Genomic DNA, 25,385 nt, shown 5'->3' with positions numbered 1-25,385 from the left:
TTTAGTAGATGTGGGTTCCATACTGATGCTGCATGCTTCAGTATTAGGTGTCAGAATACTATTTTCAGGTTTGCCGGGTGCCCACCTGCTGCAGCAGTTACTTAGTTGATGTGTGCCTAAGTGGACGTGCTCAGTATAATGCAATGATCACTCCAAGATCCTTTTCCTAAAATGAGGTTTGCAGCCTATGATCCTCTAGCCTGTACTCCATCTGCAGTCTTATTTATCCTTCCCCAAGCTTCATGACTATGCACTTGGTGGGGTTAAACTCCAGGTGCCATTTATCAGACCAGGCTTGCAGTCTGTCCAGATATCTCCCTTTGTAATCTTTCCTGATCCTCGTCCACTTGTATTCTCATTAGTTTCTTATCATCAGCAAACAGGATCACCTCTGAATCTATTCCTTCCATTATATCATTCACATATACAAGAAACAAACTACTAACAAGTATTGTGTATAGAGTACGTATTACAATACAATAAGTCTAAAAGTATATTACGGTATTTATTTAGATGCTGTACAGGACTTCATAATATTGTTTAATTGCTCCAGAAACAGCTCACTTTCAATATACTGTACAATGGAAATGCTTTTATTATTTTTCCATAACTGCATTCAGTGTTGCATGTTCTATAATCCTGTAAGAGAAGTACTTGTTGCCCCACAAGAAAATGAATGTTTGTTCCAGTTAAGAGGTTAATGTGATGATTTTATTTAACAAGTTATCACTAAATTATACTATTATGATATAGGCATAATGTATAATAATTCTGATTCATAACTGGAGTGGTTAAAAAAGCTAAATTTTTATAGGTATTTTTTCAACAATTTTTTAAGGATTCATAGATATATTCATGTGAATTAACATGATGTATGTACATATTAATAATTTGCACTAAAACTGACTTTGCCGTGTAACCTGATCCGGATAAAATTTACATAATGCTGTATCCTATCTAAAGTTAGAAAAGCTATTAACCCTTTCAGGGTCCACAGGCCCTCTCAGGGTCCCCCAAATTTCAACAAAAAAAAAATATTTTTTTTTTCTTGTGAAAAGTTAGAGAATCTTTTCCTGATCATAATGACACCAAAAGTATGAAATCTGATGGAAAACTTAGGGAATTATGCTCTTGCGAAGTTAGCGGTCTTAACAGCGTTTATGCATCGGCGATTTTGCCCAGTTTGAGCCCTATTTTCGGCCAATTCCAATGTACTAGTCGACAAAAATCATAACTATTTCGCTAGAACTCCATTCTTTCTATCGAATGAGTACAAGAAACCACCCATTTACCGATTTCAATTATCCAATAAAGTGGTCAGAATTTAGCAATTTTGCCAATTTCACACAAATTTCAAAAGATGCCAATTTTTGAATAGAGTCCAGAATAAACAAGAAAGACATTCCTGGCACTAAAATAACAAGTTCTCTGTTCGTTAGTCACATCCCCAGGCCCCTCTTATATTTCTTTGGCTTTCCACTTTGAATTTTTATTCTTACAAAAAATAAAAGATTTACTGTTATGCAGACTACTGCATTAGTGTAGAAATGGTATAAATAATATCAGCGCACTAGTGAAAGAATATTAGACTCACCAATTGACATGTATTTGACGCTTGGCATGATTTGTTTACTTTTGAACTTTGGTAAAAATTGAACATTTCTGCTACTTTGAGCTCAATTTCAAGGTACTTTTCATTGTAAAACCAGTCAAAATCATCTCAATTTCTGTAATATGTCTTCCATTCTATAAAATAAGACCAGGAAAACTAGAATACAACAATAAATACCATACAAAAATACAATGCAAAGTCGCTGTTTTAATCCAAAAACACGGTCAAAGTTTTTTTTTTTTTCTCATTACACACTGTGTGCTGCAAGATTTTTTTTATACTGCGCACACTGACCACATAGACCCATTCTTTCATATGTAGGCCTACCAGCTTTCTCTCACTAGATTTGAGGGTGCTAGAATGTAGGCGTACTAGTACGTCAAAACCCTGGGGCATAAGCCGTACTAGTACGGCCGAAACCCTGAAAGGGTTAATATTTAGCATTACTGTAATGATATACAGTATGTTCATTTTGCAGTGATGTGAATGATATTTGTGGCATTAAGACAAAAATTAATACATTATATGCTTGCCTTGTTTGGCAAAATGATCATTGTTTAACAATCACTCTGCAAGATGTAGCTAAAAATCATGATATATCTGCTATGTTTAAATAGCTATCCCACTTTTTTTCTATTTTTTCAGGCAAGTTGCAAACATTGGATCGCCTGTTGCGGCAGTTGAAGACTGGTGGTCACCGAATCCTCATCTTCACTCAGATGACAAAAATGTTGGATGTTTTTGAGGCTTTCCTTAATTATCATGGCCATCTTTATTTGAGGCTAGATGGCACTACAAGAGTTGACCAAAGACAGGTAGGTTTCTTTTAACACCTAATTACATTACAGATTTAGTCATGAAAGTTACTCATTAAGTTTGTTTTTTATTCTCAGTGACTCACGAAATCGTAATGACACAATTGCAACAAACCATACCACGGGTGGGGTTTGAACCCACAGTCAGAGAGTCTCAAAATTCAAGACTGTTGCATTAACCACTGGGCCAGCTAGCTTCAATAAGATTCATCCAACTAGGTATATGTCTACACCATAGGAAGGTTAGCATAGGCACCACTGTGGCCACACATGCAAGTTTTTACAGACGAATCTCTCGCTAGCATGGCCGTGACCTAGTTGGATGAATCTTATTGAAGCTAGATGGCCCAGTGGCTAACGCAACGGTCTGGAGTTTTGAAAGTCTCTGACCGCGGGTTCAAACCCCACCCGTAGTATGGTTTGTTTGCAATCGTGTCATTACGATTTCATGAGTCATGTTGACGGCTTTGAGGGGACTTGAGCTAGAGTTTGTCACGGCCGTGCTAGCGGGAGATTCATTTGTAAAAACTTGCTTATGTGGTCACAGTGGTGCCTATGCTAACCTTCCTATGGTGTAGAAATATACCTAATTGGATGAATCTTATTGAAGCTAGCTGGCCCATTGGCTAACACAATGATCTGGAGTTTTGAGACTCTGACCACGGGTTCAAACCCCACCCGTGGTATGATGTTTGTTTTTTTTATTCTCAATCTTTTTTGGAGTTAATTTTGTCTTTTCTTGAAAATTTGCTGTTGTACTTTTAGGTTGTTTACTCTATTCGTAGGGACTTCAGTGCAAAAATGTTCGGTGTTCTGTAGAATAATAATTATTCATATAGCATACAGTTCTTGTATATGTCAGTAAGATGAAATGTGTAATAATGAATGTAGAGAAATAAGTTTGTTGATTTTTATGTGATAACCTGTTTGTTTTTACACAAAGAGAAGTAAATGTATTAAACTCTCACAAGATTTTTTTTTAGGTTTGCATTGGCTGTCACATTTGCTACCCCTTGTAAAATATTCCATTCATTTACATGTGTACTTCTCTTAATATTCAGCTCATGAATCTTCACATGAAAAACTTTAACTCAAAACACTCTTGAAATGAACATTACAGGTATTGATGGAGAGATTTAACCAAGATAAGAGAATCTTTGCTTTCATTTTGTCAACACGGTCAGGAGGCATTGGAGTGAATCTCACGGGTGCTGATACTGTTATCTTTTACGATTCAGATTGGAACCCAACCATGGATGCCCAGGTATTTATTTGTTTTGAATCAGAAATTCTTAAGCTTTCTCAAATGTTCAAAACGTAAAAAAAAGAATAAGTACTGTTAGAGTCAGGAAAGAAATTTGAGTTCAGTGCTTTGGTATTTCCTTCAGGCTCAGGATCGTTGTCACAGGATTGGACAGACAAGAGATGTGCATATCTATCGTCTCATCTCAGAGAAGACCATCGAAGAGAATATCTTGAAGAAAGCAAACCAGAAGCGCCTTTTGGGTGATCTGGCAATTGAAGGAGGCAATTTTACCACCGCACACTTCAAAACGGTAAAATATCAGTATACTATATTTTTTTATCAAGTGCCTTGTGTTAGGCTATGCTTATTCACAACCTTAGTCAGAAGGATGTTGGAGAATAGTGAGAACATAACTAGGACTTCTCTCTATTCTCTGATAAACTCTCCAGCAGCATAGAGGAGGGAGTGTTCATATAGGCTCTTGGTGTTGGTACGTCATCCTTCTGACTTTTCTATCTCAAGAGTTTTATATTCTTGATAACCCTCATATCTTATAATATCCCTTTTCAAAACGGGACACCTACCTTTCTAATGTTATTAACTAGACAAGTAATTCTAGCACATTCTGTACAGTAAGGCTGGTTCAGTTCTGTGTATACACATCATGTAGTCTGTACCTGATACAGATATTGATACTTGGGTTAGTTTATTAATTGATGAGGTGAATCATAGAATTGATGAAGGTAAAAAGGTGAGTGGAGCACTGAGGAGTCTGTGGAGACAAAGAATGTCATGCATGGAAGCAAAGATGGTGTGAAGCATGGGTGGTGAATTTTGCAACAAGGAGAAGGCAATGAAGATGTTGTGTCTAAGGGCAATGTACAGTGTGAATATAATTCAGAGAATCTGTAGCTTGGAGATTAGGAGGAGGTGTGAGGTTTCTAAAATTATTATCCAGAGGACAGAGGAAGGGTTGTTGAGGTGATTCAGACATTTAGAGAGGATGGAACAAAATAGAATGACTTGGAGGGCATATAAATCTGTAGCAGATGAAAGGCAGAGTATGGGTCATCCTAGAAAAGGTCAGAGGAAGGTGGTAAAGGAAGTTTTGTATGAAGGGGGTTTGGCCTTTCAGCAAGCGTGCTTGAGCATGTTAGATAAGAGTGAGTGGAGACGAATGGTTTTTATGACTTGAAGTAGTGTTGGAGTGTGAGCAAAGTAACATTTATGAAAGGGACCAGGGAAACTGATTAGCCACACTTCAGACCTTGAGGTGGGAAGTACAGTGCCTGCACTCTGAAGAAGGGGTGTTGATGCAGTATTTTATCTGTTGTGTAGGCATGCCTCAGGCAAGACAGTAATGGAGTGAATGATGAAAGTGTTTCTTCTTTTTCAAGTCATCCTGCCTTGGTGGGAAACCGCCGATGTGTTAATAACAAAAAATATAAAATAATGCCATAGTGAAACAAATGAGGATTTCTTGATAGAAATGACAGTAATCTTACACCAACTGAAAATACTTTTGAGGCACTGTCATTGACCTCCACTCGAGAACAGCAGATATTAGAGCCAGCAAATAAAACCCCCTAAATTCCACCAATATAATGACATTTGTCTTTGCAAACATACGGGGTCTAAAGCCGTCAAAAAACAACAAAATCCCCTACATCAAGGGACTGCTCACGGAGTCAAATGCAATGTTTGCAGCATTCACAGAGACCCACACAAAGGATCATTTTGACAACGAAATATGGATCCCAGATTATAACCGAGACTAAGCTTGCAACAAGGAGGGGTTGGTCTGTACGTCGCAGAGTCACTCATTTGCTCAGAACTACTAAGCACCTCAAATGATGTAGTTGAAGTTTTGGCGGTAAAGATTGAAAACCAGAACCTCGTCATTGTGGTTGTATACAAGCCTCCAGATGCAACTTCCCAGCATTTCTGGGAGCAGGTTTCAAAAATTGACCACTGTCTGGAAAATCTCGCAGCTCCTGTCTAAACATCTTGCTACTAGGAGATTTCAACTTGAGACTAAAGGTCAACAATCCAAATGAATTCTTTATGAACGAGACCCAAAATTTGGTCATCTCAAAAATCTCAGATATTATCCTAACACCACAAGACTTTGAAAAGGTAACAAATGATATGCCCATGCACTCTGCCCCAGGCCCAGACTCGGGGAGCTCCGTGTTCATCAAGAACTGCAATAAGCCCGTCACATGCCTTCAGCATTAAGGAGAGGGAGCATGGACACAGGGGTCATCCCACACTCACTAAAAACAACAGACATAGCCCCACTCTACAAAGGTGGCAGTAAAGCAATTGCAAAGAACTACAGACCAATAGCACAAACATCCCATATCATAAAAATGTTTGAAAGGTTTCTATGAAGCAAGATTGCCAACTACCTAGATACCCATCAGTTACACAACTCAGGGCAACACGGGTTTAGAGCAGGTCGCTCCTGCTTGTCCCAACTACTGGACCAATATGACAAGGTCCTGGATGCTGTAGAGGATAAACAAAGTACAGATGTAGTATACACAGACTTTGCAAAAGCTTTTGACAATTGTGACCATGGTGTAATAGTGCACAAAATGCGTGATGAAGGAATAACAGGAAAAGTTGTAGAGTAATAGTAAACAGAGTAAAGTCTGAGGCAGCTATGGTGAAAAGCTCTATTCTACAAGGCACAGTACTCGCTCCCATTCTATTCCTCATATCTGACATAGACAGAGATGTAAGCCATAGCTCGGTGTCTTCCTTTGTGGATGACACCTGGATTGCCATGACAGTGACCTCCATCGAAGACACCACAAGACTCCAAGCGGACATAAACCAAATCTTCAAGTGGTCCACTCAAAACAATATGAAGTTCAATGAAGAGAAATTTCAACTACTCATATATGGAAAACTTGAGGAAATTAAAGCTGTATCAGGGTATAGGACAAACTCTAACCATACAATAGAGCAAAAAAGTAATGTGAAGGACCTGGGAGTGATAATGTCAGAGGATCTCATCTTCAATGACCACAACAATGTATCTACCGCATCTGATAGGAAAATGATAAGATGGATGATGAGAACCTTTAAAACTAGGGACGCCAAGACCATGATGATTCTCTTCAAATCGCTTGTTCTCTCAAGGCTGGAATACTGCTGTACAGTAACTGCCCCCTTTAAGACAATCAATGGAGAGTGTACAAAAAACTTTCATGGCACACATAATTACGATAAAGCACCTGAATTACTGGAAACAGTTGTAGGCCCTTGATCTGTATTCCCTGGAGCACAGGTGAGAGAGATACATGATAATATACACTTGGAAAATCCTGGGGGGGATTAGTTCCAAACTTACATATGAAACTCATTCCCTATGAAAGCAGAAGACTTGGCAGGAGATGCAACATTTCCCCAATGAAAAGTAGGGGTGCAACGAGTACACTGAGAAACAACGCAATAAGTGTGAGGGGCCCAAGACTGTTCAGCTGCCTCCCAGCATACATAAGGGGGATTACCAGTAGACCCCTGGCTGTCTTAAAGAAAGCACTGGACAGGCACCTAAAGTCAGTACCTGACCAGCCGGGCTGTGGTTCGTATGTCAGTTTGCATGCGACCAGCAGTAACAGCCTGGATGATAAGACCCTGATCCACCACGAGGCCTGGTCTCAGACCTGGTCTCAGTGGTTAATATGGTTGTCTTAGTTCAAGCAAACAACCTTTGACTGTGGGTTTATCTACATGACACTATTTTTGGCAACTTGTAATAAAGTAAACTTTTTCAATTGTTTATTATCAAAATAGTTTTTTGTGTGTGTATGTGTGTGTGAGAGAGTGCGTGTGTGTGTGTGAGAGAGTGCATGTGTGTGTGAGAGTGCATGTGTGTGTGAGAGTGCATGTGTGTGTGAGAGAGAGTGCATGTGTGTGTGAGAGTGTGTGAGAGAGTGCATGTGAGAGAGTGCACGTGTGTGTGAGAGTGCATGTGTGTGTGTTTGTGTGTGAGAGAGAGGGTGTGTGTGTGTGTGTGTGTATGTGTGAGAGAGAGAGAGAGAGAATAATTCAACTTCATTTACTCTATGCTTAATTCTGGCTCATCATTAATTTCAAAAAATGTTATTACTCCTCATCCCAAGCCTGAAATTGCTGCCTAGGTTTCATTATCCACATTTAATACTGTTTTAAAAGTACTCTGTCTTTACATCCTTGTCGTATCATCATTTTCACGCTGTTTGTTTTGTCATCACATTGTTCTACTGGAAGGTACTACTATCCTGTTTTAAGAGTATGAAACAGAAACCTGTTAAATGGTTTTCACCGCTTGCAGGATTGCTAAACTTTTCTTTGTCTCATGAACATGTAAGACAACAGGTAATGCAATATTCAAAAGTTTCTTTCATTCCGTACATGCTTTCCTTTTTAGTTCTTATTCCTATAATATTTCCTCCCCAATTTTTGAGGCCTAGTCCAAAACCAGTCCATGGGTATCACTGAATACTTGAACCATTAATAGATGCCATTTCCAGTAGATTTGTTTTTTATATGCTTAAGGATTTTTATAATATACAGTATTGTAATGCTAACTGTTCTATCCCTTGTTAAAAAAAATATTTCCCAATTAAAATAAATGTTTTACAACAATATGAAAATAGTGCTTTATCACTAATTTTGTATATTTTTCCAGTCAACCATACAGGATCTGTTCGATGTGAATGTAAATGAAAATGATGCTTCGAAGAGAATGTCTGAAATCATTGAAAAAAATAAACCATCAGACGAGGTAAGCTATCTTAATCTCATATTTATAGTGAAGCACAGGTGTTCTACTGTGGTAAGAACTGAGGGTTACTTGGAAAATTGTAGGAAAATGCAAGTGTTGATACAGTTTTATGCACGTTGATTTAGAATAAACTTTGTAACTTCTTAATAGTAAAAGTAGTAAATGGTAGCAGTAGTGAATGTGAAAGATGGATTTTCAGTATAATTCACTAGTTAAGCCAAATGTAAAAATAATTATATAAGGTTCCTGTGATAAGGTATGCCAGGTTACTAGGGGGACATTGTTACAGATATCATTGCAATTATAAGTCTTAGAATGAACCTTAGAGAATTTTTCTTCTTTATGGGAAAAAAAGGTGAAAGATGAATGAAGTGATAACACTGCCAAAAAATGGAATTAGTATTATTGTTTCTAAGTGAAAGCTTATTGAAATAAAGTGCAGTTAGTGAAGAATTTTTTGTATCCTTCATCACATGCCTGCTTTTACAAGAAACTACATATCTAATAGGTATTGCATTAGTTGAATTAGGTTATTTTCTAGCACAGATTAAATAGAATTTTAGTTACTTTTTACAAGTTTTAATTAATGCTTTACAAAAATTCATCAAATATTTTGTAGATTTTGTCTTTTCTGATCACTGTTTCTTCTGTTAATGATTTAAGAATCAGCCAGATCCACTTCTGAGTTTACTGTATGAGTGAAGTACCATTGTTAAAATAAATAAAATGCCATCTCTCACCATTATTTTATTAATAGGGCAAAGAAGTATCAGAAGGAGAGAGAGTGAAGATGGGAGCATTTGAGAGTGCTTTAGCTGCAGCTGAGGATGAAACTGACGTTCAAGCAGCTAAGACTGCCAAGGCAGAAATGGCTGCAGAATTAGCAGAGTTTGATGAAAACATTCCAATAGAAGAAGGAGAAGGAGGAGAGGAAATGAGTAAGGCTGAACAAGAAGTTGCTCTTCTCATGAAACAGGCAAGTTCAGTTAATGTGGTAAAAGTTCTCTTTTGTACAATCTTGGGTTTCATTGTTGCAGAGTATTGTAATACATACAGGTGTCTCTCACTTTATGCACTAGCATTCCAGACCCATGGTAGTTGTACTAAGCTCACACCATCATTATTTAATTTCATGCAATAAAAATCTTAATACACTTAGTGAATTACATTGATCATATAAAGTGGAACCTTGGTTTTCGTTTGCCCTGGTTTTCATCAAATTCGGTTTTCGATGACTTTTTTTTTCATCAAAATTTTGTCCAAGTTTTCGTTCATCGCCTCGGTTGTTGTCGAGTTGACAGTGGTCCACTGTACCGAACGTGTCCACCTGCGCCCACACAAAGCATCCCACGCATGCGTTCTGAGTCAGTCTGGCTTTATTTCTCGTCAAGCGAACATTACCCTGCACTTTCATACGAAACATTTCATAATAATCCATTGTTTTTTGTGCTTGTTTATTGAGTACCACAGTCAGACATTTACCATTTTAGTGAAAAATTGGGAAGCATAATAACTGATGCACACATGAACAAAGACCACGTGCTGCTCACAGTCAACTTCAATATAAGCCTCCCGCATGACCAAGACCCACAAGTAACTGAATTCACAAATACTATGAGCAACTGCTTGCTGCTACCAACAGTAACAAAACCTACAAGAATCTCAGAGACTAGTATCTCCTTATTTGACCACATCTGGACTAACACTATATCCCATTTAAAATCAGGTATAATCACAGATAACATCACAGACCACTACCCTACCTTTCTCATAACCAACCTAGGTAAATTGCCCTAAGACACTACAAAATTTACCTTCAGACTTCATAATGAGACAGTTATTAACCCTTAAACTGTCCAAACGTAGATCTACATTTACTCGCGTAGAGTTCCAAACGTAGATCTACAATTTTTCACATAGGAATACATGTAAAATTGAACGTAGATCTACGTTTGGACAGTTTAAGAGTTAATAACTTTATAACAACAGTGACAAACATCGACTGGCACAGTGAGCTAGAAATCTATACAGATATTGATGAATGTATTAATAATTTTCTAGAAAAGACCCAATACCTCTATAGCATGCATTGCCCTAAAAAATTAAACAGATCATAGCTAAGAGATTGAACAGTCCTTGACTAACACCCAGCACTCTCAAATCTATTAATATAAAGCACCTATATGAAAAACAGTACAGAATGGGACAAATAACCACAGACCAAACAAAACATTACTTGTCAATCCTAACCAGCCTGATAAGAAGGTCCAAAAAATTGTATTACGAGAATAGATTACATAACTTAAAAGGTGACATGAAAAAGACCTGGAAAACCTTATCGGAAATTCTAGGAACTAAAAAAATATCCAGAAAAAGAACAAACTAACAAAACCAGATGAATCCCTACTCCCATCGACTGAAACAGCAAACAGACTGTGTTTTCTTATCCACCATAGGAAAAAACCTAGCAAGCAGAATTCCAAGCTCAAACACCCCACCAAAAGACTACCTCACTGGCACCTAACTGAACACACTATTCCTAGCTCTGACCAACCCAACAGAAGTTTCACTCATCATCAACACACTTTAAAAACAAGGCAGGAGATTTAAATAACTTAGCAACTTTTATGTACAAAAAAGCTTCTCAAGTACTGTCACCAATTATTGCAACACTTTAACAAATCCATCGAATTGTCCACCTTCCCATCAGTTCTCAAAATAGCGAGGGTCACCCCGATATACAAAGGAGGAGATCAAGCAGACCTGAATAACTATAGGCCAATATCTAACTTTCCCCTTCTCTCTAAAATCTTTGAAAAATTAATTCATAGGCAGATCTATTTCTACCTCATCTCCCACAACATACTCAACCCCTGTCAGTTTGGATTCAGGCGTAATAAAAACATGAATGATGCTATTATACACTTGCTAGAACTAATATACACTGCTCTTGAGGAAAAAGAAGCCCCACTGGGAATCTTCATTGATTTACGTAAAGCTTTTGATAAAGTTGACCATGATTTGTTGCACATAAAATTAACACACTATGGTATAAGAGGGCACTCCCTCAACTACCTAAGTCATACCTTAGCAACAGAAGCCAATATGTGTACACAAATGGAGCTAACTCTTCCATACAACCAATTATAGTTGGGGTCCCACAGGGAAGTGTCCTTTGCCCACTTCTCATTCTCATTTACATCAACGACCTACCAAATGCATCTCGACTACTCAAACCCATATTATTTGTAGATGACACTACATATGTCTTCTCTCACCCAAGCCCAATCATACTGGCCAACACTGTTAATGCCGAATTACAGAAAGTAACTACCTGGATAATGACTAACAAGCTTACTCTCAATATTGTAAAAAACCTATTTCATTCAGTTTGGAAACAGAGCTACAAATGTCCCACTTAACATAATGATAAACGGATCACCTGTCACAGACTCACAGAGGGAAAATTCTTAGGAATCCACCTTGACAATAGCCTCAAATTTCAAACACACACACAACAAATTTCCAAGAAAATCTCTAAGTCTGTAGGCATACTATCAAAGATACAGTACTATGTTCCACAACCAGCTCACCTTGCCCTGTATCACTCCCTCATTTACCCCTATCTCACCTATGGAATTTGTGCATGGGGCTCAACAATAAATCATCTCAGATCACTAATAACCCAGCAAAAGGCTGCAGTCAGAATGATGATAAATTCCCATTCCAGACAGCATACTCCACCAATATTCAAAAGTCCAAACTTACTCACCGTAAAGAACATCCATACTTATTATTGCGCCTACTATGTACTACACACTACACTCAAATATAAAGCCTCCACTCAAACTTCTCCTTACCAACCTTAACAGGACACAAGACAGATCTTTGATGTTCCCCATGTCCATCTCACACTATGTAAAAACTCTATGCACATAAAAGGCCCAGAAATTTAGAATTCATTACCAGCGAATATCAAAGGAACCCTGTCTGTACATCAATTCAAGACTCTTCTTAAAAACCACCTACTCACCCAAAACTAAATACTCAGTACTTAACTTTACCTACAAAGCTACCAAATCACTCTCCACTGCCTCAGAATATCATTGCTTACTGTGTTACTCCCCTAGCCTCAGAACCCCATAAGTAAATGCTCTAAGTACTACCATCCTGCCAAGTGAGTGTGAAACAAAAGCCTGTAATTGTTTTACATGATGGTAGGATTGCTGGTGTCTTTAGTCTGTCTCATAAATATGCAAGATTACAGGTACGTCTTGCCACTTCTACTTACACTTAGGTCACACTACACATACATGTACATGTTTATTTATACACACTAATCTGAGTTTTCTTTGATTTTATCTTAATAGTTCTTGGTCTTATTACTTTTCCTTTTATATCCATGGGGAAGTGGAATAAGAAACTTTCCTCCGTAAGCCATGTGTGTTGTAAAAGTCAACTAAAATGCCAGGAACAATGAGATAGTAACCCCTTTTCCTGTAATAATTACTAAAAAGAATAATAATAAGAAAATTGTCAAAAATGGGAAGTCTGAATGTGCGTGGATGTTGTGCAAATGATAAGAAAGAGATGATTGTGGATGTTATGAATGAGAAGCTGGAAGTCCTGGCTTTAAGTGAAACAAAGCTGAAGGGGGTGGGAGAGTTTTAGTGGAGAGGAATAAATGGGATTAGGTCAGGGGTTTCAAATAGAGTTAGAGCTAAAGAAGGAGTAGCAATAATATTGAAGGATAAGTTATGGCAGGAAAAGAGGGACTATAAATGTATTAATTCAAGGATTATGTGGAGTAAAATACAGGTTGGATGTGAAAGGTGGGTTATAGTAAGCATATATGCACCTGGAGAAGAGAGAAGTGTAGAGGAGAGAGGGAGATTTTGGGAAATGTTGAATGAATGCGTGGGCAGTTTTCAACCAAGTGTGAGAGTAATGGTGGTTGGGGATTTCAATGCTAAAGTGGGCAAAAATGTTGTGGAGGGAGTAGTAGGTAAATTTGGGGTGCCAGGGGTAAATGAAAATGGGGAGCCTTTAATTGAGCTATGTGTAGAAAGAGGTTTGGTAATAAGTATATATATTTTATGAAGAAGAGGATAAATAAATATACAAGGTATGATATAGCACGTAATGAAAGTAGTTTATTAGATTATGTATTGGTGGATAAAAGGTTCTGGGTAGGCTCCAGGATGTACATGCTTATAGAGGGGCAACTGATATATCGGATCATTATTTAGTTGTAGCTACAGTTAGAGTAAGAGATAGATGGGAAAAGAGGAAAATGGCAACAAGAAGTAAGAGGGAGGTGAAAGTGTATAAACTAAGGGAGGAGGAAGTTCGGGTGAGATATAAGCAACTATTGGCAGAAAGGTGGGCTAGTGCAAAGATGAGTAGTGGGGGGGTTGAAGAGGGTTGGAATAGTTTTAAAAATGCAGTATTAGAATGTGGGGCAGAAGTTTGTAGTTATAGGAGGGTGGGTGCAGGAGGAAAGAGGAGTGATTGGTGGAATGATGAAGTAAAGGGTGTAACAAAAGAGAAAAAGGTAGCTTATGAGAGGTTTTTATAAAGCAGAAGTGTTATAAGAACAGTAGAGTATATGGAGAGTAAAAGAAAGGTGAAGAGAGTGGTGAGAGAGTGCAAAAGGAGAACAGATGATAGAATGGGAGAGGCACTGTCAAGAAATTTTAATGAAAAGAAAAAATTTTCAAGTGAGTTAAACAAGTTAAGAAAGCCTAGGGAATGAATGGATTTGTTAGTTAAAAAGAGAGTAGGGGAGCTAGTAGATGGGGAGATGGAGGTTTTGGGTAGATGGCGAGAATGTTTTGAGGAACTTTTAAGTGTCGACGAAGAAAGGGAGGCGGTAATTTCGTGCACTGGCCAGGGAGGTACACCATCTTTTAGGGGTGAAGAAGAACAGGCTGTGAGTGTGGGGGAGGTGCGTGAGGCATTACATAGAATGAAAGGGGGTAAAGCAGCTGGCTGGAACTGATGGGATCATGACAGAAATGTTAAAAGCAAGGGGGGATATAGTGTTGGAGTGGTTGGTATTTTTGTTTAATAAATGTATGAAAGAGGGGAAGGTACCTAGGGATTGGCGGAGAGCATGTATAGTCCGTTTATATAAAGGGAAGGGGAACAAAAGATATTGTAAAAATTATAGAAGAATAAGTTTACTGAGTATACCAGGAAAAGTGTACAGTAAGGTTATAATTGAAAGAATTAGAGGTAAGACAGAATGTAGAATTGCAGATAAGAACATAAGAACGAAGGAACACTGCAGAAGGCCTACTGGCCCATGCGAGGCAGGTCCAAGTCTCCTACCGGCTTAAGCCAATGCACCCAACCTAGTCAGGTCAGGTCACATTGACTTAAGGGAGGAACACGGCAACCGACCTGGTAGCTCAAGCTATCAGGTCCAACTCACACCCACCCACATCCACTCATGTATTTATCCAACCTATTTTTAAAGCTACACAACGTTCTGGCCTCTATAACTGTACTCGGGAGTTTGTTCCACTCATCCACAACTCTATTACCAAACCAGTACTTTCCTATATCCTTCCTGAATCTGAATTTTTCCAACTTCAAACCATTGCTGCGAGTCCTGTCTAGGCTAGATATTTTCAGCACACTATTTACATCCCCTTTATTTATTCCTGTCTTCCATTTATACACCTCAATCATATCCCCCCTAATTCTACGTCTTTCTAGAGAGTGCAGATTCAGGGCCCTTAGTCTATCCTCATAGGGAAGGTTTCTGATACATGGGATCAACTTTGTCATCCTCCTTTGTACATTTTCCAGAGAATTTATATCCATTCTGTAATACGGTGACCAAAACTGTGCAGCATAATCTAAATGAGGCCTAACCAATGATGTATAGAGTTGAAGAACAACCTGAGGACTCCTATTATTTATGCTTCTTGATATGAAGCCAAGGATTCTATTAGCTTTATTGCGAACACTTATGCACTGTTGTCTTGGTTTCAGATTACTGCTAACCAGAACTCCTAAATCTTTTTCGCAATCCGTAATATTAAGATCTACATTATTTAGTTTATATGTGGCATGGTTATTGTCCTGTCCAACATTTAGAACTTTACATTTGTCTATATTAAACTGCATCTGCCACTTCTCCGACCACTGCATCAGTCTATTCAAATCTTCCTGGAGTGCTCGAATGTCCTCGTCAGAATGAATTCGACGGCCTATTTTGGTGTCATCGGCAAACTTGCCGATGTCGCTCTTTATGCCCTCATCTATGTCGTTTATGTAGATTGTGAACAGCAGGGGGCCCAACACTGACCCCTGTGGAACACCGCTCGTGACGCTTCCCCACTCTGATTTCTCCCCATTTATGCAAACTCTCTGCTGCCTATTTGTCAACCATGCCTCTATCCAGGAAAAAATTTCTCCTCCTATTCCATGTGCTTTAATTTTCCTCAATAGTCTCTGATGTGGGACCCTGTCAAAAGCCTTACTGAAGTCCATATACACAATATCATATTCATTACCATGATCTACCTCCTCAAATACAGTGGACCCCCGGTTAACGATATTTTTTCACTCCAGAAGTATGTTCAGGTGCCAGTACTGACCGAATTTGTGCCCATAAGGAATATTGTGAAGTAGATTAGTCCATTTCAGACCACCAAACATACACGTACAAACGCACTTACATAAATACACTTACATAATTGGTCGCATTAGGAGGTGATCGTTATGCGGGGGTCCACTGTACCTTAGTGAAAAAAGTTAATAAATTCGTAAGGCAGGAACGCCCCTTTGTAAAACCATGCTGAGATTCGTTGATTAATTTATGCTTTTCAAGGTGGCTATGAACTGCCTCGGCAATTATTGATTCCATAAATTTTCCCACTATGGAGGTTAGGCTTATTGGTCTATAGTTCGAAGCTAAGGACCTGTCACCTGTTTTGAAAATAGGTATCACATTTGCCGTTTTCCACTTATCTGGCACCATGCCAGTTTGTAGTGATATGTTGAAAAGATTAGCCAAAGGTGTGCTAAGCTCCTCTTTACATTCCTTTAGAACCCTTGCATACAGTTCATCAGGGCCTGGGGATTTGTTAGGTTTTAATTTATCTATTTGCCTAAGGACCATGTCACTTGTGACCCTAATCGTGCACAGTTTATTATCGTCCTGTTCTACATAATTTATCATTACTGGAATATCGCTGGTATCCTCCTGTGTAAAAACTGAGAGGAAGTATGTGTTAAAAATTCTACACATTTCCTTATCACTGTGAGTGAGCTGACCTGAGGAACTTTTGAGTGGGCCTATCTTGTCCCTGATCTTACTTCTGTATACCTGAAAGAATCCTTTTGGGTTAGTCTTCGATTCTCTTGTAACTTTAACCTCATAATCTCTTTTTGCTTTTCTAATTCCCTTTTTTATTTCTCTCTTTAACTGAATATATCGATTTCTTAATTGCCCCTCTCCTCTTTTGATTTGCCTATATATGCCTCTCTTTTGACCAATCAGATATTTTAATCTATTGTTCATCCATTTAGGATCATTTTTGTTTGATCTGATTTCCCTATTTGGAACATAATTTGACTGAGCAGCTAGAACTATGCCCTGGAAAGCATCATATCGGCAACCATCACCACCTACCTGACCCTTAGTCAGGTCATTCCAGTTCAGCCCACCTAAGTAATTTTTCAGTCCTATGAAATCAGCCAAGCGAAAGTCAGGGACGGAGACTTGATTGCCATTATTAGGGGAATTCCATGATATATTAAAACTGAGTGATTTGTGATCACTTTCCCCAAGCTCATCATTAACCTCAAGATTATTAATTAGTGTTTCCCTACTGGCAAGAACCAAGTCAAGGAGGTTATTTCCCCTAGTTGGCTCTGTCACAAACTGTTTTAAAAAACAATCCTGGATCGTATCAAGAAAGTCACCTGACTCTAAATTTCCTGTCAAATTGCTCCAGTCAATCTGTCTATAGTTGAAATCTCCCATTAGCACAACATTTTTGTATGTAGATGCCTTACAAATTTCGTCCCATAGAAGTTTACTGCACTCCCTATCAAGATTTGGGGCCCTGTAAATCACACCCAAAATTAGTTTTTCTCGGCCCTCGAGAAGCTGTAACCAAACAGATTCAGTGGCTGACGCTTCTAATTTAATATCTTGTCTAACACAACAATTTAAATTGTCTCTGACATACATCGCCACTCCACCACCTTTCCTGTTGACCCTGTCAGTGTGGAATAATTTATAGCCTTGTATGTGACATTCAGAGGGCATCTCTCTATCTTTCAGATCGAGCCAGGTCTCTGTTATAGCAATAATATCTATGTTTCCTGCACTTGCAATTAGTCTTAGCTCATCTATCTTATTTCTTACACTCCTGCTATTAGTATAGTAAACCTTAAGGGAGCTAGTCCCTTGCTGCCCTCTGCTGTCCCCCTTTGTTTGCTGACCTGATCTATTGTCTTTATTTATAACTTCATGCTGAATGCCTTTTATACATTTACTGTTTCCAACCCTAGTGTTGCAACCTGCTTGTTTCCCACACACACCCATACCTCTATCTTCCATCAGTTTAAAATCATAGGCATTTCACCAATGGCCTTCTCAATCGAGTCTGCAAGTGCTACCACCCCTGCCCCAGAGAGATGTACCCCATCCCTTGCATACATATCATGTTTGCCATAAAAGTTGTTCCAGTTGTCAATGAATGGGATTGCAAGTTCCTTGCAGTATCTGTCTAGCCAGCAATTTACACCAATTGCCCTAGACAACCATTCATTTCCTACTCCCCTTCTAGGCAAGATGCTACATATGATTGGGATCCCTCCCTTAGACTTAATGAAATCTATAGCTGACCTGTACTTATCTAGCAGCTCTTCTCTCCTACCCTTCCCAATATCATTTCCACCAGCACTGAGACAGATAATGGGCTTGTTCCCATTACCTGACATAATATTATCCAGCCTGTTGACAATGTCCCCAACACCAGCTCCAGGGAAGCACACTCTATCTCTCATCTTCTTATTCCTATTACAAAAAGCACGATCAATATATCTTACCTGAGAGTCACCAACCACAAGAATGTGCTTACCTCCATTAGCAGGGGCAGTAGTACCCTTACCTTCACTGGCCACTGAAGTACATTCATCCTGAAGAACAGAGAAGCGATTTCCTACCTTCAGATCTTCACTCTTAACTTTCCTTACTCTTATGCGCCTCCCATTACTGTGAACCACTCGGCACTTGTAGCAGGTGCTGGGCTGCACCTCACTGCTGGTAGCCGTTGCTACCTCCCCAACTACAGCCTCCTCACAGCGAGAGACAGACTGCACCTCACTGCTAGAAGCCTCATTCCCCACAACTCCAGCCACCTCACACTCTCTCCCAGACCCATTGAGGTGGACCTTCAGCCTCCTAATCTCCTCCTGGAGAAGCAAGACCTCCTCCTTCAAGTCTCCAAGATGAGCAGGGAGGTTTTAGAGTGGGTATAGGATGTGTAGATCAAGTGTTTACATTGAAGAATTATGTGAACAGTATTTAGATAAAGGTAGGGAAGTTTTTATTGCATTTATGGTTTTAGAAAAGGCATATGATAGAGTGGATAGGGGAGCAGTGTGGCAGATGTTGCAAGTATAAGGAATAGGTGGTAAGTTACTAAATGCTGTAAAGAGTTTTTATGAGGATAGTGAGGCTCAGGTTAGGGTGTGTAGAAGAGAGGGAGACTACTTCCCAGTAAAAGTAGGTCTTAGACAGGGATGTGTAATGTCACCATGGTTGTTTAATATATTTATAGATGGGGTTTTAAAAGAAATGCTGGGGTGTTCAGGAGAAGGGTGGGATTAAATTATGGGGAATTAAATGCAAAATGGGAATTGACACAATTGCTTTTTGCTGATGATACTGTCCTTATGGGAGATTCTAAAGAGAAATTGCAAAGGTTAGTGGACTAGTTTGGGAGTGTGTGTAAAGGTAGAAAGTTGAAAGTGAACATAGAAAAGAGTAAGGTGATGAGGGCATCAAATGATTTAGATAAAGAAAAATTGGTTATCAAATTGGGGAGGAGAAGTATGGAAGAAGTGAATGTTTTCAGATACTTGGGAGTTGACGTGTCGGCGGATGGATTTATGAAGGATGAGGTTAATTATAGAATTGATGAGGAAAAAAAGGTGAGTGGTGCATTGAGGTATATGTGGAGACAAAAGACATTATCTGTCGAGGCAAAGAAGGGAATATATGAAAGTATGGTAGTACCAACACTTAAATGGGTGTAAAGCTTGGTTTGTGAATGCAGCAGCGAGGAGGCGGTTGGAGGCAGTGGAGATGTCCTGTCTAAGGGCAGTGTGTGGTGTAAATATTATGCAGAAAATTCAGAGTGTGGAAATTAGGAGAAGGTGTGGAGTTAATAAAAGTTTTAGTCAGAGGGCTGAAGAGGGGTTGTTGAGGTGGTTTGGTCATTTAGAGAGAATGGATCAAAGTAGAATGACATGGAAAGCATATAAATCTATAGGGGAAGGAAGGAAGGGTAGGGGTCGTCCTCGAAAGGGTTGGAGAGAGGGTAAAGGAGGTTTTCTGGGCAAGGGGCTTGGACTTCCAGCAAGCGTGCGTGAGCATGTTAGATAGGAGTGAATGGAGACGAATGGTACTTGGGACCTGACGATCTGTTGGAGTGTGAGCAGGGTAATATTTAGTGAAGGGATTCAGGGAAACCGGTTATTTTCTTATAGCCGGACTTGAGTCCTGGAAATTGGAAGTACAATGCCTGCACTTTAAAGGAGGGGTTTGGGATATTGGCAGTTTGGAGGGATGTGTGTGTATCTTTATATGTATATGCTTCTTAACTGTTGTGTTCTGAGCACCTCTGCAAATACAGTGATTATGTGTGAGTGAGGTGAAAGTGTTGAATGATGATGAAAGTATTTTCTTTTTGGGGATTTTCTTTCTTTTTTGGGTCACCCTGCCTCGGTGGGAGACAGCCGACTTGTTAAAAAAAAAATTTTTTTTTACCTAATGCAAATGTTGAATAACATATATTTAATTAAAAATACGGTCGGAGTTTTTTTTTTCTCTCATTATGCACTGCGTGCTGCAGGATTTTTTTAATATGGTGCACATTGCTTACACAGACCCATTGTCTCACATGTGGGCCTACCAGCTTTCTCCTGCTTGATTTGAGGCCGCTAGTATTTATGAGTATATATATGTCAAATACAGTGGCTCGTAAGACGTATATATACGACTGAAACAGTCAAAGGGTTAATAGATGTATAACTTATTGTATAATTAGTGCAACCTTATCAAACTGTGTTTTGTATGTCTAGTGTTAAGTAATCAGATATGTATTAAGTTTAGACTGCCCGTAATGCCAAGGCATGATAGTGGCTCTCTTTGCGCTACAAATCATTGTAAACCCTTCACTGTAAACTACCTGTGTAATTTTTTTTTTTTTTTTAACAAGTCGGCCGTCTCCCACCAAGGCAGGATGACCCAAAAAGAAAGAAAATCCCCAAAAAGAAAATACTTTCATCATCATTCAACACTTTCACCTCACACATAATCACTGTTTTTGCAGAGGTGCTCAGAACACAACAGTTAAGAAGCATATACGTATAAAGATACATGACATATTCCTCCAAACTGCTAATATCCCGAACCCCTCCTTTAGAGTGCAGGCATTGTACTTCCCATTTCCAGGACTCAAGTCTGGCTATATAAAAATAACCGGTTTCCCTGAATCCCTTCACTAAATATTACCCTGCTCACACTCCAACAGATCATCAAGTCCCAAATATCATTCGTCTCCATTCACTCCTATCGAACACGCTCATGCATGCCTGCTGGAAGTCCAAGCCCCTCACCCACAAAACCTACCTTACCCCTTCCTTCCAACCTTTTCAAGGACGACCCCTACCCCGCCTTCCTTCCCATGCAGATTTATACGCTCTCCATGTCATTCTACTTTGATCCATTCTCTCTAAATGACCAAACCACCTCAACAACCCCTCTTCAGCCCTCTGACTAATACTTTTATTAACCCCACACCTCCTAATTAACACACTCAGAATTTTCTGCATAATATTTACACCACACATTGACCCTAGACAGGACATCTCCACTGCCTCCAACCACCTCCTTGCTGCTGCATTCACAACCCAAGCTTCACACCCATATAAGAGTGTTGGTACTACTATACTTTCATACATTCCCTTCTTTGCCTCCATAGATAACGTTTTTTGTCTCCACATATACCTCAACACACCACTCACCTTTGTTCCCTCATCAATTCTGTGATTAACCTCATCCTTCATGAATCCATCCGCCGACACGTCAACTCCCAAGTATCTGAAAACATTCACTTCTTCCATACTCCTCCTCCCCAATTTGATATCCAATTTTTCTTTATCTAAATCATTTGATACCCTCATCACCTTACTCTTTTCTATATTCACTTTCAACTTTCTACCTTTACACACACTCCCAAACTCGTCCACTAACCTTTGCAATTTTTCTTTAGAATCTCCCATAAGCACAGTATCATCAGCAAAAAGCAACTGTGTCAATTCCCATTTTGTATTTAATTCCCCATAATTTAATCCCACTCCTTTCCTGAACACCTTAGCATTTACTTCTTTTACAACCCCATCTATAAACATGTTAAACAACCATGGTGACATTACACATCCCTGTCTAAGACTACTTTTACTGGGAAGTAGTCTCCCTCTCTTCTACACACCCTAACCTGAGCCTCACTATCCTCATAAAAACTCTTTACAGCATTTAGTAACTTACCACGTATTCCATATAATTGCAACATCTGTCACATTGCTCCCCTATCCACCCCTATCATATGCCTTTTCTAAATCCATAAATGCAATAAAACTTTCTTTCCTTTATCTAAATACTGTTCACATATATGCTTCAATGTAAACACTTGATCTACACATCCCCTACCCACTCTGAAACCTCCTTGCTCATCCGCAATCCTACATTCTGTCTTACCTCTAATTCTTTCAATTATAACCCTACCATACACTTTTCCTAGTATACTCAGTAAACTTATTCCTGTATAATTTTTACAATCTCTTTTGTCTCCCTTCCCTTTATATAAAGGGACTATACATGCTCTCTGCCAATCCCTAGGTACCTTACCCTCTTTCATACATTTATTAAACAAAAATACCAACCATTCCAACACTATATCCCTCCCCCCTGCTTTTAACATTTTTGTCATGATCCTGTCAGTTCCAGCTGCTTTACCCCCTTTCATTCTATGTAATGCCTCACGCACCTCTCCCACACTCACAGCCTGTTCTTCTTCACTCCTAGAAGATGGTATGCCTCCCTATGTAAATATATAAATATCCTTCCTAAAATATGCCAACCACATTGTAAACTTGCAAGGAAATAAAGGAATTTGAATTTGAGTGCGACTGCTAAATTAGCTGCCATGGGGCCAAAGAAAGAAGGCGAGAAATTGTAACCAGAATGTGTCCAAGAGAAGGATTTTGAAGGGTTTGAGGCTCACCCTGACAACCCTATGCCTGTTGTGGAATCTATCGTGGCTTTAGGGAAGTCCATGGGGTTGGATGTGAGTGGCCAGTATGTGGAAGAGTTGGTGGATGACCACAGGGAAGAGCTAACCACTGAAGAGTTGCAATACTTTCAACTGGAATAGCAATAGATTACAGCTGAGGAAATTGCTTCAGAGGAGGAGGAAGAGAGAGGGGAGAATGTCCCTTCTTCAATTATTAAGGACATGTGTGCACAGTGGAGTGAGTTGCAAAGTTTTATGGAGAAATATCACCCTAACAAAGCTGTTACAAGCCATGTCTGCAAAATGTTCAGTGACGATGCCTTGTCCCATTTTAGGCAAATCTTTAAGAAACAGACCTCTCTTGACAGATTTTTTGTGCGACAGGGGTCCAGTGACTCAAGCCTGGTCCTAGTGGCAGTAAGAGACAAAGAAGGGAAGTAACCCCAGATAGGGACTTGATACCTGAAGTCCATATGGAAGGGGATTCCCTTTCCAAACAATAACCTCTCCTCCCTCTCCCCTCCTCTCCGTCTTCCATACACCAACAAGAGTCTTCAGTAAAGATAAAACTTATGTTAAATGTTCATTTATCCATTTCATTAGACCTTTATATTTTTTTCTCATTGCTGTCTGTATGTAAAACTATAGTTATTCTCTATAAAATGTATTTTTTTTTTAATACTTTTGGGTGTCTAGAACAGATTGATTGGATTTACATTATTTCTTATGGGAAATATTGCTTCAGTTTTTGTCGAATTCGGTTTTCATCAGACTTTCTGGAACAAATTTAAGACGAAAACTGAGGTTCCACTGTACAATCTCTCTCTCTCTCTCTCTCTCTCTCTCTCTCTCTCTCTCTCTCTCTCTCTCTCTCTCTCTCTCTCTCTCTCTCTCTCTCTCTCTCTCTCTCTCTCTCTCTCTCTCTCTCTCTCTCTCTCTCTCTCTCTCTCTCTCTCTCTCTCTCTCTCTCTCTCTCTCTCTCTCTCTCTCTCTCTCTCTCTCTCTCTCTCTCTTTCTCTCTTCTTCTCTCTTCTTCTCTCTTCTTCTCTCTTCTTCTCTCTTCTTCTCTCTTCTTCTCTCTTCTCTCTCTTCTCTCTCTTCTCTCTCTTCTCTCTCTTCTCTCTCTTCTCTCTCTCTCTCTCTCTCTCTCTCTCTCTCTCTCTTTTTTTTTTTTTTTTTTTTTTTTTTTTTTTTTTTTTTTTTTTTTTTTTTTTTTTTTTTTTTTTTTTTTTTTTTTTACACAGGGTTTGACAAGGTTAACCATCCCTAGCTTTATTGACAGCTATTTACAGGTTAAGGATTCCTAACTTTATTGGCAAGCTAAGAGCTGTTTCCTACATCAGCTCATTTGAAAGCATTTTTATTGTTATGAGACATACAAGTAGGGAACAGGATAATGTTGGAGCCATCTGTGGGCCGGTATTTTCATTTGACCAACTTAGCGTTATCTGGGTGACATCATTATGCTGTCAGAATGTGTTCCATACTACGAGTCATCCTGGGTATGTATGATCTCAGATGGAGTGATGTTCTGGAGTACAGCCAGAGTGATTGCTGCTTTCTGCCGATCTTGTGGCATAAAAGCTTGGTTTCGCTGTCCTCGAAGTGGATCAAGTGTGGTATTTTGACAATATTGGCCTTGTACATAACAGTAAGGCCACCCACATCCCTCCTATGTTGAAGGCTCTGCTGAAATGACAGATCTATCAGGATGGGTCCTGGCGAGATGAGGCGTCTTGCTCTGTTCTCTACTCTGTCAAGCATCGCCCAGATGAGAGGACAGGCAAACCAAGAAAGTGGAGCATACTCAAGGTGTGGCGTACTTGTGCTTACGTGCAGGATCTTGCAGCTACTGTCAAGCAGATGCGAGATCTTGGCCCGAAGTGCTGTAAGCTTCCTGGCTGCCTTCCTTTGCAAGATTTACAACATGGTTCTTCATGGTTAGTTTGGAGTCAGAATTTCACCCCAAGGATATCAACTTCTTCTCCAGGTGCCAACATCCTCCCATTCATCCCACTGCTGCGCCAGCATTACCATCATGGTGCTAGAGGCGATCATCATTTGCGTTTTCTCAGGTGCAAATGTTAAGCACGCCATCTATTTCCCCAAGCAATATAGCTCTCAGCTGGTGATTGATGTAACCCAGAGCAGCTGGCATTTCTTCTCTTGGATAAGATGAATGTCAGTGTACAGTCATCTGCATATGCATGTGATTCTGGGATTAGATGAAGAAGGTCGTTGAAGTAGACATTCCATAACAATGGACCCATACGGCTTCCTTGTGGAACACTTGCACTAATAGGATGTCTTACTGGCTCTGTCCCATTGACAACTACATAGAGATCTACCATGAAGGTAATCACTGAGGAGACATAGTGTAGAGCCT

General features: G+C 39.4%; 1 protein-coding gene across 2 annotated transcripts in view; it reads left to right on the top strand.

The window, feature by feature from the left end:
• The window catches only part of dom (domino helicase), a 479,765-nt gene that overhangs the window by 235,447 nt on the left and 218,933 nt on the right, over window positions 1–25,385 (top strand). For both annotated transcript variants that reach the window (XM_070088057.1, XM_070088056.1), the window contains exons 12-16: window positions 2,258–2,427; window positions 3,548–3,691; window positions 3,816–3,983; window positions 8,358–8,453; window positions 9,211–9,429. In XM_070088057.1, the coding sequence (XP_069944158.1) occupies window positions 2,258–2,427; window positions 3,548–3,691; window positions 3,816–3,983; window positions 8,358–8,453; window positions 9,211–9,429 (797 nt within the window). The remainder of the gene's footprint in view (window positions 1–2,257; window positions 2,428–3,547; window positions 3,692–3,815; window positions 3,984–8,357; window positions 8,454–9,210; window positions 9,430–25,385) is intronic.

This window comes from Cherax quadricarinatus, chromosome 23 (assembly GCF_038502225.1).
Source record: "Cherax quadricarinatus isolate ZL_2023a chromosome 23, ASM3850222v1, whole genome shotgun sequence".
In the NCBI taxonomy this organism is placed as follows: domain Eukaryota; kingdom Metazoa; phylum Arthropoda; class Malacostraca; order Decapoda; family Parastacidae; genus Cherax; species Cherax quadricarinatus.
Note: the sequence above shows the minus strand (reverse complement) of the source record. Positions and strands in the feature narration are given on the sequence as shown.